General features: G+C 41.3%; 1 protein-coding gene across 1 annotated transcript in view; it reads left to right on the top strand.

Annotated features, from left to right (window-relative positions):
* Positions 1 to 7259: 7259 nt before the first annotated feature.
* LOC132782028 (cytohesin-3) overlaps positions 7260 to 15177 on the top strand; it is a 148147-nt gene continuing 140229 nt past the window's right edge. Inside the window, exon 1 of the mRNA XM_067461305.1 lies at positions 7260 to 7383. Coding sequence (XP_067317406.1) covers positions 7353 to 7383 — 31 coding nt within the window. The 5' untranslated portion in view covers positions 7260 to 7352. The remainder of the gene's footprint in view (positions 7384 to 15177) is intronic.

The following is a 15177-nucleotide window of genomic DNA, read 5'->3' as shown; positions in this document are numbered from 1 at the left end:
AGACAGGCACCATCCCTCTCCTCTTTTCATAAAAGCTTGACGACGTGGTGGTTTCACCAGGCCTTTGAGAATGAGTAATACAAGCTTCAACCCCTGGCCACTAGTTAGAATCTGGCCCTTTACCCCAGTCAGGCTCAGGAAATGAACAGCTACAGGCCTCATTATCACTATTGTTGAGTCTGGTTATGTACTTTACCAATTCCCCTGCCCCCCTATGGCTTACTTTGCATTAGCCCAGCAATCCCAAATTGTCCACGTCCTTTTTGAAATCCTGGCCTTAACAGTTAATCCTGACACAAAGAATAAGGTGTAAAAGTGTTGTGTTGATAATTTTTGTGCTTACGTTTTTGCTTACTTTGTATGTTCTTGTGTTTTTACGATTTGAAAACTGCCCTGAGTCCCCTTGGGGAGATAAAGTGGTATAAAAATAAAGTTTTATTATTATTTTATTATTATTGTGCTTCGCTTTCATTCTTATAAAAGGCCGGGCTTTTGCATAGCAGGTTAACCACCAGCTGAACTAAATCTTGTCAACCAAAAGGACTTTAGCCCAGCTTCTGCCTACCTAGCAGTTTCAAAAACAGCAATGTGAGTAGATAAATAGGTACCACTTAAGTGCGGAGATATTTAAGGCGCCCATAAGGAAATGCCAGAAAAATGTCAGTGATTTCATCAAGGAAGAAGTTTATGAACAAAGCTCTTCGGCAGGGGAAGATGGAGCGACAGCACCCCTTGTGGCTGGAACACAGCACAAGCCTCCAAGATGCCGAAGATGGGAAAGCTTATATATACACCTCTATCTATGTACAAGTTGTCTGTCTTGTCAGTGTATAATGGCATTGACTGTTTTCCTATATGTGTTCTGTGATCCGTTCTGAGTTCTCTTCAGGGTGAGGAGGGCAGAATATAAATACTGTTAATAATTAAATAACACTGATGCACTAACACAAATTGATCTTTTAGCATTTACCTTTTTGGGATTATCATTCCTGGACTCTCAAATAAATTTAAGAGCAATCAATTTAAAAGCCAACTTTTTCAAACTCTGTAGAGAACATTGGCTGTGTTTATGTTGTGTACATATTCGGTGCGATGAATTAATGTTTTATTCTCTTTATGGATGCTTAATGAGCCTTCAATATCATTTTAAATGTTTACCGGAAACTAAGCCCTGGATTTATATTGCCGTGGTGAAGTAGCAACTCAACATGTATATTTTATGTTTATTATTTTCACAGTGCTTTGAAAGATCTATCCTCAGAAGTTGTATTTGCTCTTTACAACATTGTGTAAAAGTAGGCTTGTTAAATTGCCAATGTACTTCCTCCGACATCGAGACATCTGGCTAATTAATGAAAGCCAGTTCTTCTTGCAATATTACGAGTCTGACTGTCTCAATTAGCTTTAATAAGACTGTTGCCAAGGTTTTGCCTGAAGGACCTGATGGGTGAGGAGGGAGACGAGAAAAGGACTTTAATTATCGTTAAAGCTCTGGTATTGCTCTCCAGTCCTGGCGATGCGGTTTTTGTGACTGTATAGGTGTGTAGATGTGTGTTAGAAAAATTGCCACTTCTTTACACAGATGAAAAAGCAAGAATGTGGGGGATAATGCACTTTTTAGAGTGTGTGGGTATACGTGCCTCCAAGCCACCTGTGGATTTATGGTAACCCCATGCGTGTCTTGTTACGTTCATGTGACACAGCTACACACTGCAGGCAGCACACTTAACATGTTGTGACACACAGTTTGGAAAGCTGCTTTAGGGTAGACAAGTCTCTATCCAATGCTGGCTGGAGGAACCTGGCTGTAGTAGTATAATTTATTATTTATTTACTATACTTGTACACCTCCCTTCTCACCCACAAGGGGGAACTCAGCAGCTTACAAACTATAGCAGTCATTCAATACCAGATTCAGACAATAACAATATCAGTAAAACACACAATATTATAAAACTCTAAAAAACATATACATATCAATGAAAATAGTGTTTCAAATGATTAAAACTTATCAAACATATCAAAAGTCTAGCACCAACTGAGCTTTGTAAACATTGAACCAATTGCTTTGCTGTTCTTCCATTATGCTTATGGATCATATTAATCCCAAAAGGCTTGCTTAAATAGCTAGGTCTTAAGATTCTGAAGCTTAAGAGTGAGGGGGCTGTTCTTATGTCACTGGGGAGAGAGTTACACAGCTGCAGGGCCACCACCGAGAAGGCCCCGTCTCTTATCCCCACCATGCTTTGCAGTTCTTCCGTCATGCTTATGCAACATATTAATCCCCAAAGGCTTGCTTAAATAGCTAGGTCTTAAGTTACTTTCTGAAGCTTAAGAGCGAGGGGACTGTTCTGATATCACTAGGGAGGGAGTTCCACTGCTGTGGGGCCACCGCTAATGAGAAGGTCCTGTCTGTCTTCCCCGCCAACCGCACCTGCGATGAGGGTGGGACCGAGAGCAGACCCTTTCCAGAAGATCTTAATAGTTCTGGATCATAAAGGGAGATATGTTCAAACAGGTAAGCTGGACCACAACCATTTAGAGATTTATAGGCTAAAGCCAGCACTTTGAACTGTGCTTGGAAGCAAATTGGCAGCCAGTGGAGCAGATGTAACGGGTGTTGTACGTTCCCTATACGCCGCTTTGGTTAGCAATCGGGCTACTGCCTGTTGTACTACTTTAAGCTTCTGAACAGTCTTCAGGGGCAACCCTACGTAGAGTGTGTTGCAGTGGTCTATGCGAGATGTAACCAGAACATGGACCACCGTGGCCAAGTCTGACTTCCCAAGATATGGGCACGACTGGTGCACAAGTTTTAATTGTGCGAAGGCTCCCCTGGCCACCGCTGAGACCTGGGGTTCCAGGCTTAGTGATGAGTCCAGGAGAACTCCCAAACTGCGAACCTGCACCTTCATGAGGAGTGGGAGCCTGTCCAGCACAGGCTGTAACCCTATATCCTGTTTGGCCTTGCGACTGACCAGGAGTACCTCTGTCTTGTCTGGATTCAATTTCTATTTGTTTGCCCTCATCAGCAGCCAGGCACTGGTTCGGGATCTGAGCAGCCTCCTTAGCAGCAGGTGGAAAGGAGTATAAATGACCTTTTCTTAAGCATTGGGACACAAATGATAAAAGTTTTATGCAGCTGATGTTGATACGCCACTAAGTACTAAGGCCTATCTGCTAAAGAGAGAAAAATGACCCACTTTGCTTCTGAAGAGTCTTAAATTTCACCCAGATCAATTACTGATGAAAAACAGATAAAAGAGATTATAGTCTATTTAAAAATGCACAAAGTCAGTGTTTCTAGTTTTGTAATCCGATTGGAGAAGCTCTTTTCATAGTAGGGGGAGCCTCTTGAAAACAGCTATTTTTATGTTTTCATACTTCAAACATTAAGAGTACCATACTTTATCACTATGTTTCCATGACACATCAGAGGGGATGAATAACATGTGACTTTAAATGGAAATCTGAAGTAAAAAATCAACCCAGTTTTGATTCTAGGTCCTAGAATCTAGGTCACCGATGCGTCCTACATTTACAAGAATTTGGAAGGATTTAAACTTTTGCAATAAGTTCCATATATTAATTTCCATCATATATGTTGGTCACTATGTATTTCCTTATGCCTGACGATAAATTATCATTGTATGCTGGAAAAACCACATTTCTCTCATGTTTATCTTCATTTATTGATGTTTGCCCTACATTGTGGAAGAATGAACATTGATTCCGTAGCCCAAATCTACTCCAGCTATGTTTCAAGAAGATCCTGGAAAACATGCAAAAGAAGACTGTCTAAAACAACGTTTCTCTACCTGGGGGTTGGGACCCCTGGAGGGGGGAGGGTCGTGAGGGGTGTCAAAGGGGTCGCCAAATACCATCAGAAAGCACAGTATTTTCTGTTGGTCATGGGAGTTCTGTGTGGGAAGTTTGGCCCAATTCTATCGTTGGTGGGGTTCAGAATGCTCTTTAATGGTAGGTGAACTATAAATCCTAGCAACAACTACAACTCCCAAATGTCAAGGTCTGTTTTCCTCAAACTACACAAGTGTTCACATTTAAGCATATTGAGGATTTGTGCCAAGTTTGGTCCAGATCCATCATTGTTTGAGTATACAGTGCTCTCTGGATGTAGGTGAACTACAACTCCCAAACTCAAGGTCAATGCCCACCAAACCCTTCCAATCTTTTCAGTTGGTCATGGGAGTTCTGTGTGCCAAGTTTGGTTCAATTCCATCATTGGTGGAGTTCAGAATGCTCTTTGATTGTAGGAGAGCTATAAATCCCAGCAACTATAAATCCCAAATGACAAAATCAATCCATTCCCCCAACCCCATCAGTATTCATATTTGGGCATATAAGGTATTTGTGCCAAATTTGGTCAAATTAATGAAAATAAATCCTGTATATCAGATATTTACATTACAATTCCGAACAGTAGCTTAAATTACAAAATTGCAACAAAATATTTTTATGGTTGGGGGTCATCGCAACATGAGGAACTGTATTAAGGGGTCGTAGCATTAGGAAGGTTGAGAACCACTGGTCTAAAATATAAGAAGTTAAAGCACTCAGGGCTCTCTTGCTCAGAATCATATTCTGTAAAAGCTGTATGTTGACTGAATATAAGTTTTTATTTAGCCCAAACAGCACTGTATACACAGTAAAGGGAGGTGTCTGCATACTGTTTGAAAGCCCCAGGTTTTTCAAAGTACAGAAAGTATTAGGGCTGGGAATGAAACTAAGAGGATAAGTCTCATTCCAATCTATGAGTACTGTGCATGGCTCACAGGGAATTAAAGACTGATTCACTGCTTGGAGTCAGGAGCAGAAAACTAGCAAATGGGAAGAGGAGAAAAGTAAAGCAATGGCTGGGGCCTTAAACACAAGCACATCCCACTGCAGGGTTTTGTAAGCTTTGCAAATATAAAAGAATCAGGGAATGGAGGTAGAGAAGAGGGTTGTATTTTTCTACTCTTGGAAGCACTGTATTTTTCTGTGTGTGTTTTAACTTTTAACTGAACTTGCTGACTGAAAGGTCACAGGTTTGAATCTGGGGAACGGGGTGAGCTCCCGCTGTTAGCTCCAGCTTCTGTCAACCTAGCAGTTTGAAAACATGCAAATATAAGTAGATAAATAGATACCACTCCGGCGGGAAGGTAACAACGCTCCATGAAGTCATGCTGGTGATGCAAGTTCGCCCAGAGCCCTGTTTTCCAGCTGTTCTGACCAGCTGCAGGGAGTTCCGCAGTTTCTGGATGCTCTGTTGGGCCAGCGCTGATGAAATGTGCCCCAGCAGCAGCCTCAACCAGGGACTCTTTGTAACCTTGAGCTCTCTCCTTTCGCTTCTTTCCCCAGCCCAAACATTGTAACATTACCCTAAATAAAGACTAATTGAATTGTAACCTTCACCCCTTCATAGTGATACATTGTGTCCTTTTACTGAAATGCATGAATTTACCTTTTTCCGGGCCACGGGCAGCCGCCAGCCCGCCTGGGATGCCTTCCAGGTGTCCCAGGGAGGCCCAATCTGTGTTTATTCAAACCGCAGATACGGAAACCCCTCAGGTTCCCCTCAGGTCCCCGTATCCGCGAGTTGACGAAACAACTCCATTTTGGTGCCATATTTTTCCTAGCTAAATTCTAACACTATCTGCTGTCTCCCTTTTTGCATTTCGGGCTTCTGCACTCGAGGAATAACCTTTTCATTTTCAGTAATAACATTTAAAAGGAAAACAGCTGATTGTCAAACTGAACCTTCTTGCTGCTGCGCTGCGCCCGCCATTGCTGCTTCTTCATCCTTCTGGAGCCCCAGAACCTGGGGACTTGATGTGGTCACCCCATGAGGCTGTTGGGGAGTGGAACTGACTCCTGGTTCCAGCCCTTGGAAGGAGTTATAGTTCTCCAAGAACTAAAGGACAAGCTTCAGCCTCAGCAATGCAGGACTTCATATCTTGGCTCAGTGGAATCACCGAACCTCTCCTTATGATTTTTGAACCTTTTTGCCCCACATCAGGACTTTTCCCCCTCTCTAAGAACATGCTTTCATCAATGGATGCCCCATAATGAACTATGGACATATATTGAGCTATGATCAAGGCTCTTATCAATTTCCCTATGGGACACAGGGGGGAGGGACAAGTGGGTATATTTTCTGTATTTTCTGGCTCAGGTGCTTGGGAGGTGGCCGAGCCTCCTCCCAGCTGTAGAGGTGCCAACCAATCACTGAATGAAAATACATCCTGCATATCAGATATTTACATTCCTATTCCTAGAATGAAAATATACCCTGCATATCAAATATTTACATTCCTATTCACAACAGTAGCAAGATTACAGTTATGAAGTAGCAACAAAATAATTTTATGGCTGGGGGTCACCACAACATGAGGAACTGTATTAAGGGGTCGCGGGTTTAAGAAGGTTGAGAAACACTGATCTAGATCCAGAGTATGCTACCCATACTCTATTCTGCCTTGGTTAGACCACATCTGGGATACTGTGTCCAATTCTGAGCACCACAATTGAAGGGAGATGTTGAGACACTGAAGGTGTTCAGAGAAGGGTGACTAAAATTATCAAGGGTCTGGAGAACAAGCTCTATGAGGAGCGGCTTAAAGAGCTGGGCATGTTTAGCCTGAAGAAGAAAAGGCTGAGAGGAGACATGATAGACATTTGAGACTAGGAGCAATGGCTTCAAACTACAAGAGAGGAAATTCCATCTGAACGTGAGGAAGAACTTCCTGACCGCGAGAGCCCTTCAGCAGTGGAACTCTCTGCCCCGAGGTGTGGTGGAGGCTCCTTCTTTGGAAGCTTTTAAACAGGGGCTGGATGGCCATCTGTCAGGGGTGATTTGAATGCAATATTCCTGCTTCTTGGCAGGGGGTTGGACTGGATGATTCTATAAATATGTGATATGAAGTCATTGGGAGGAGGGAGCAAGCTTGTTTTCTGCTGCATTGGAGACTAGGAGCAATGGGTTCAAACTACAAGAAAGGAGATTCCATCTGAACATGAGGAAGAACTTCCTGACTGTCAGAGCTGTTCAGCAGTGGAACTCTCTGCCCTGGAGTGTGGTGGAGGCTTTGAAACAGAGGCTGGGTGGCCACCTGTCGGGGGAGCTGTGAATGCAATTTTCCTGCTTCTTGGCCGAATGGGGTCCTTCCCGCTCTTTACTCCTCCTCCTCTGATAGGCTGGCTATAATGAGGGGGCGTGTTTATGCTTTCGGGGGCGGGTCACGTGAGGAGGGGCGGGGCCAAAAGCAGAGTCTTCGTCGGAGGCTCTGAGGAGAAGGACAGAGACGCGGCGGAAGGCAGGCGAGGAGGACGCACGCTCAGCACGGCCAGACATGGACGAGGAAGGCGGCGGAGGGGGCAGCGGTGAGTGCCTGCCTGCCCCTGAGCATATGCAGAGGGCAATTCCTTTTCTCCTCTCTTGGTGTATCCCTGGCTAAAACCTTCCTCTTGAACAGGCGTGGGCAAACTTGGGCCCTCCAGGTGTTTTGGACTTCAACTCCCACAATTCCTAACAGCCTCAGGCCCCTTCCTTTTGCCCCTCAGCCGCTTAAGCGGCTGAGGGGCAAAAGGAAAGGGCCTGAGGCTGTTAGGAATTGTGGGAGTTGAAGTCCAAAACACCTGGAGGGCCCAAGTTTGCCCATAACTGCCTGGGAGCCCCTCAATATATAGAAATAATAACATTGTCAGATAATAGTGCTAATATATTAGATATAATATTGATAATGCTGTAATTTAGTCTATTATATATTATATTTCCACAACTTATATTATATTATATTACCGCTACAGTTGAAGACAGTTCCATCTTGCCTCCTGTGCTTTACTAAGAATATAATATATTGTATATACATGTAATATTTATAATAATAGTAATAATATAATTTATAATATAATAATACAACATAATTATATATTTTATATTACATGTGACATTACTAATAATATTGCAATATAATGGTGTAGTACAATATAGTAATATATAATACTGGTATTGTACTATGCTTTACTAATAATATAATGTAATATAATGTATTGTATATATAATATTTATAATATTAGAATGTAATGCAATATAATACTAATAAAATAATACATTATTATAATTATATATCATAGAATCATAGAATCAAAGAGTTGGAAGAGACCTCATGGGCCATCCAGTCCAACCCCATTCTGCCAAGAAGCAGGAATATTGCATTCAAATCACCCCCGACAGATGGCCATCCAGCCTCTGTTTAAAAGCTTCCAAAGAAGGAGCCTCCACCACACTCCGGGGCAGAGAGTTCCACTGTTGAACGGCTCTCGCAGTCAGGAAGTTCTTCCTAATGTTCAGATGGAATCTCCTCTCTTGTAGTTTGAAGCCATTGTTCCGCGTCCTAGTCTCCAGGGAAGCAGAAAACAAGCTTGCTCCCTCCTCCCTACGACTTCCTCTCACATATTTATACATGGCTATATTTTATGTTACATGTAATATTACTAATATTACAATATAATATAATGTATATACATATAATTATAATATTAAGATGTAATGCAATATAATACTACTACTACTAATATATTAGTATAATTATATATTTTATATTACATGTAATAATATTACAATATAATGGTGTAGTACAATATAGTAATATATAATACTGGTATTGTACTATACTTTACTAGTATTATAATATAATATAATGTAATATATATAATATTTATAATATTATAATGTAATACACTATAACACTACTAATAATACAATATTATAATTATATATTTTATATTATATTTAATATTACTAATAATATTACAATATAATGGTGTAGTACAATATAGTAATATATAATACTGGTATTGTACTATACTTTACTAGTATTATAATATAATATAATGTATTATATATATAATATTTATAATATTAGAATGTAATGCAATATAATACTAATAAAATAATACATTATTATAATTATATATTTTATATTACATGTAATATTTTTTTTGTCGTGTCACGAGCGACTTGAGAAACTGCAAGTCGCTTCTGGTGTGAGAGAATTGGCCGTCTGCAACGACATTGCCCAGGGGACGCCTGGATGATTTTGATGTTTTTATCATCCTTGTGGGAGGCTTCTCTCATGTCCCCGCATGAGGAGCTGGAGCTGATAGAGGGAGCTCATTCGCCTCTCCCCAGATTCGAACCTGCAACCTGTTGGTCTTCAGTCCTGCCAGCACAGGGGTTTAACCCACTGCACCACCGGGGGCTCCATATTACAATATAATGGTGTAGTGCAATATAGTAATATATAATACTGGTATTGTACTATGCTTTACTAATAATATAATATAATGTATTGTATATACATATAATATTTATAATATTATAATATAATACAATATAATACTACTAATAATACAATATTATAATTATATATTTTATATTACATGTAACATTACTAATAATATTACAATATAATGGTGTAGTACAATATAATAATATATAGTACTGATATTGTACTATGCAAATAATTTAATATATTGTATGTTTATATATATCGTAAGCCGCTCTGAGTCCCCTTCAGGGTGAGAAAAATATAATAATTATATATAATAATTGCAGTATAGTAGTGTAGTATAATATAATAATATGCATCCTACATGAGGCCAGTAGTTCTTATGTCTTATCTTGATTCAGTTTCAATTTGATTACCCTTGTTGTGGTAGTTGAAGTCCAAAAGTTTGTCCGTGCCTGTTTTAACCGCTAGTAATAGCAATGATGATAATTTGCCTGGTAGGTGAATGCATTTATAATCCATCTTGTGTAGGATGGACATTATTATATTTTACTATACTAATGGAACCCCCGGTGTCACAGCGGGTTAAATCGCTGAGCTGCTGAACTTGCTGATCAAAAGGTTGGTGGTTCAGATCCGGGGAGTGGGGTGAGCTCCTGCTGTTAGCCCAGCTTCTGCAGTTCTAACAGTTCGAAAACATGTAAATGTGAGTAGATCAATACATTCAGCTCCTGCGGGAAGGTAACAGCGCTCCATGCGGTCATGCCGGCCACATGTCCTAGGAGGTGTCTATGGACAACGCTGGCTCTTTGGCTTAGAAATGGAGATGAGCACCAACCCCTAACAGCCGGTTAGGAATTGTGGAAGTTGGAGTCCAAGACACCTGGAGGGCCGAAGTTTTCCCCAGACTGTGTTAAAAGATGAATGCATTTTTGGGGGACACTTTTGTGCAGAGGCTTGTGCTAAATACCACTTGTTAATCTTTCTGAGAACACAAAATGCTCTGTGATGGTTGTTTTTACTTCTTTTTGACTGTGACAGACTAAGTTAGGACATTTTTAATCCTCTTTCCATCAATCCTTCCCCGTGCCATGTTGATGAAGCATATTTTGAACTGGAGGAGAATTGAGTTGACAGGGATGGATTAGAAGACTGGGTTCTGGCTCTCTCCGGCGGCTTTTGCCTTTCTTGCTGGACTTCTGATCCCGTAACGATTGCATGGGTCCACACCCTTGTTTTCCGAGGATTGCCTTGTTTTTTGTACTTGCAGTTTCTTGTAAGGATTAAAGTCCATCTTGGCTACACCCCTAAGCCTGAGTGCCTTAAAATCTGGAATGTAGTGGACCCCTTTAGTAGAAATGGATCCCCTAGAAAACTGACAACAAGGAGCCCGAGTCCTGTTGGATCAAACCTTTCTGTGATCAAAACGACATGCAATCTTTGCTCTGTTTTTCTTGAGCCTTGTTCCTTCTCAACCTCCAGTTTTTCTACATGTTGTGATAGTTGAGTTTGATCTGGATAGCTCTGTGTGTGTGTTTTAAAGCAAACCTGTAGGAGAAAACTCTTTAAGCTAGCTGCAGTGGACACAACTTAGTGTTTAGCAAGCAACCTGTAGCAAGTGACATCCCAGAGAAAAAGTCTCCCATCCCTTCTTTGATTTCTATATAGTATTTTATCTTCTCCCCTTTACCAACACAGGTATGATAGTATCTCTGCTGGTGTGTTCCCTGAATGTCTGTACAGGAAATCCCCGAGTTACAAACATCCGGCTTACAAATGACTTATAGTTAAGAACAAGGTTTTTTTAATTGTGTGAGAAGCAACTTGAGAAGCTGCAAGTTGCTTCTGGTGTAAGAAAACTGGCAGTCTGCAAGGACGTTGCCCAGGGGACACCCAGATGTGTTATCATCCTGTGGGAGGCTTCTCTCATGTCCCCGCATGGGAAGCTGGATCTGACAGATGGGAGCTCACCCTGTCTTGCAGATTCGAACCATCAACCTTAAGGTTAGCAGTTCAGCTGACACAAGGGTTTAACCCATTTTGCCACAGCGGCTCCGTCAAGAACAGGGGTTAGACAACATTTTATTTATTTATTTATTTATCATGTCAGGAGCAGACCAAACAGTTTTACTGCATTTTTTTAAACAAACAAACAAAACACAAAGTTTGCAAGCTTGGTAGTTGATTAAATGTCCTTTGACCAGTATCTGGCCACTTGGAGTGTCTCTGGTGTTGCTGCAAGAAGGTCCTCCATTGCGCATGTATCAGGACTCAGGTTGCACTGTAGCAGATGGTCAGTGGTTTGCTCTTCTCCACACTCGCATGTTGTGGATTCCACTTTGTAGCCCCATTTCTTAAGGCTGGCTCTGCGTCTCGTGGTGCCAGAGCGCAGTCTATTCAGTGCCTTCCAAGTCGCCCAGTTTTCTGTGTGCCCAGGAGGGAGTCTCTCATTTGGTATCAGCCATTGATTGAGGTTCTGGGTTTGTGCCTGCCACTTTTGGACTCTCGCTTGCTGAGGTGTTCCAGATAGTGTTTCTGCAGATCTTAGAAAACCATTTCTTGATTTAAGTCGTTGATGTGCTGGCTGATACCCAAATAGGGGATGGGCTGGAGATGTCACTGCCTTGGTCCTTTCACTATTGGCTGCTACTTCCTAGCGGATGTCAGGTGGTGCGATACCGGCAAAACAGTGTAATTTCTCTAGTGGTGATAATGCGGCATGTCTCATTAAAAGCCACATCTGCTGTTTTAGTGTGGTGAGATATGTTCCACACTGGGCATGGATACTCAGCAGCAGAGTAACATAGCGCAAGGGCAGATGTCTTCACTGTGTCTGGTTGTGATCCCCAAGTTTGTGCCAGTCAAATTTCGTATGATATTGTTTCTAGTGCCCACTTTTTGCTTGATATTCAGGCAGTGCTTCTTGTGGGTCAGGGCACGATCCAGAGTTACTCCCAGGTATTTGGGTGTGCTGCAATGCTCCAGTGGGATTCCTTCCCAGGTCATCCTCAGAGCTCGGTTAGACAACAGAAAGTGAGAGAAATCTATCCCTTGGAAGGGAAATTCACTTCTGGAAGTTATTATGATGGGGAAAAGGTGTCTCCACTGAAGCTGTACCTCCAATCCTTGTTTCCATAACAAGCCATTTTTTCAAAAACCAATGATCACAGAGACAGAAAGTACGGTGTAATCTCCCAAATCATCTTGTGTTACCATCCTATGGGAGGCTTCTCTCATGTCCCTGCATGGGAAGCTGGAGCTGACAGATGAAAGCTCACCCCATCTCGCAGATTTGAACCACTGGCCTTAAGGTCAGCTGTTTAGCTGGCACAAGGGTTTAACCCATTGCACCACTCTTGGCCTCTTGTTATTCTTATAATACAATGTACCCTAAAGTCTCACAAGTCAGTGCCACTGTATCCTATGGGGTTTACATGCAGGCAAATGTGTTCAAGGTTGCACCATTAACATATTTAATTTCTTCTATCTGTGATTCCACAAGAAGCAATTTTTTCAAAATCCAATGATCACAAGGAGAGAAAGTGGTGAAATCTCCCAAGTCAGGGTACAGACAGTAAAGCGAACACCACAAGGGTGTTAACCCTTCCCCATGCTGTCTAAAGCATGGATGGATAGATAGATGGATAAGTTGGAATTACACTTTGAAATGTATCTGTTCCAACTTGCATACAAATTCAACTTAAGAACAAACCTTGTTCGTAACTTGGGGACTGCTGAATAATCTCTGTGTTTCAAAGATGTGATTAACAAGATTTATCTGAAGACTTGCACATTGCTTCTGTGCACAGCTGTCATTTCACATTCTCACGTAGCAACTCAAGCCGTTCTCCTATATGTTCACCATCCTGTTGAGTCAAATGCCTTCCTGGCTTCAGGTATCCCTTCCAAGCCTTCTCCTGTTTGTTGCCGTTCACAGCACCCTCCCCTTGCATGTGTTTCTCCCATAGTATTTTCCCTGTACTCCAAATACACACAATTCCCATTCATCTGCCTTTAACTCTGTGCCCACATTACCACCCACAGATTGCCGTTTTGCGTATTAATTTGTGCCTTTTAGGATTGGGAGCGGGACTGAGAGAAGTGGGCATCATAAGTAATGAGTAGTGCTCGGGCTACTGCTTGCTGCACAAAAAGAAGTGTTGTTGAAGGAGGAGCAAGGTTGGTCTTTCTGACAAGGCAATAGAAGCGGTTCCTGCGTTTGCTGATCTTATTAGGACTGCCTCATTCATCCGAGAGGACAATAGAGAACTCTGTGTTGTGGTCTACCCATTAATTTGTGAATTTCCCCCTCCTCGTTTGAACTTGATTGAAAGGTCAACTGTTTAAATGAATGCATAGTGTTTAAGGGTTGTGTCAATGGTTAGAAAAGGGAGTGTATTAATGCAAGACGAAGCCTGAGTATAAAGATCGCATAGAAATGAAAAAGATTGTCTTGGGAACATTCGAAGCTACATGGAGATGCGTAGAGAGTTGATTCAAACACTTGATTCATGCCAGTGATGTTTTGTAGTTGACAGCAAATTTTTGGTTCTTTTTTCCCTGACACAGTGAAATAATTCTGTGTTATTTATGCTGCTGCAATATCTTCTTGCTTGAAATTCAGCATATAATTTGCTGAAAACTATGCAACAGGAAAATTAATTACGATGGGATTTTTGCATAGTTGGACATGGGGAGTATTGCTGTCTTAGGGAAGGTGCAGCAGGAATGGCTGAGTAGTGGCTAATCCAGTTCCAGCAGGCATACAGTTTCCATAGCCATTTGCCTCCGTGCTTGTAAACACATCTCGTTAATAGCCAAGATGCACAACTGATGGTATCCTTAGCTACAGTATGTGTGGTCTTTCAGGCTGCTGTGTGATAATGTAGGCATAATTTGAATGGAAAAGAGATTGAGCTATTTCACATGTGTTTGGGAGGATTTGTGTGGGTTAACCCTAGGGTTAGCAGGTGATAAAAATCACAGAATTTCTCAGCTGTAACATATGCAAATGTAAGGTATAATTTCAGTGTTGAGAATAAAGTTTGTTCTGTTTTGATTATTGTATTTATTATACAAATATGCGCTCTTTAAATGTGGTATGAGTAATAGTAGTATTATGGCTGCTACTTCAGGACCAGGAATAAGAAGCTCACAGGAGGGAGAAAAAAAAAGGCTAAGATGAATCAGTGACATGTTGCAGGAAGGCATCCCATAAACAAGCAGTGCTACCATTAAAATTTCCCAGCAAGTATTTCCTTAGCTTGTTCAGTTAGCAGGAGATGTTAAGGCAATTACTTTAAGTAAAGCAAAGATTTCTTACACATTCTAGGAGAAGAAAACACATATTACACAGTATTATAGCCATGAAAGGTTGGATATGTAGGCAAAAGGAGCAAGTTGAGATTTTGCATGTCAGGCATTTTTAAAAATAGGGTGTAGCTTATGCTTATAAATAATAGACTTTATGTATGATGCTGCTTATCTAATTTAAACAAAGAATTTGGTGCCCTTGAGACTGTCTCCTCTTTTATCTCAGTCTTGCATGAATGCTCCCTTGCCAGTGCATTTTCGTGTCAACTATGAATGATAAGGAGTAAGTAAGTCGGAAATGATTTGAAGGCATTCAAAGTATGTTTGCCTTCATCTTCTAAGGCTGAGAGAATGTGACTTGCCCAAAGTCACCAAGCAAGAATTCATGGCTGAGCAAAGATTTGAACCACATCTCCAGAGTCATGGTCCAAACACCATACTGGCTCTCCCACTAGAAGCTGGAGTCAGATTGTAGCTGTGCATCAGCATGCATTGATAAACTTCTTATGAACTGTAAAGTTGGAGTAGATCTACCAATGGGCCCAACCACTGGGGAAGTGGGAGAGAGGAG

Source organism: Anolis sagrei, chromosome Y (assembly GCF_037176765.1).
Source record: "Anolis sagrei isolate rAnoSag1 chromosome Y, rAnoSag1.mat, whole genome shotgun sequence".
In the NCBI taxonomy this organism is placed as follows: Eukaryota; Metazoa; Chordata; class Lepidosauria; order Squamata; family Dactyloidae; genus Anolis; species Anolis sagrei.
The sequence above is the reverse complement of the archived record's forward strand: the minus strand, read 5'-3'. Positions and strand labels throughout refer to the sequence as shown.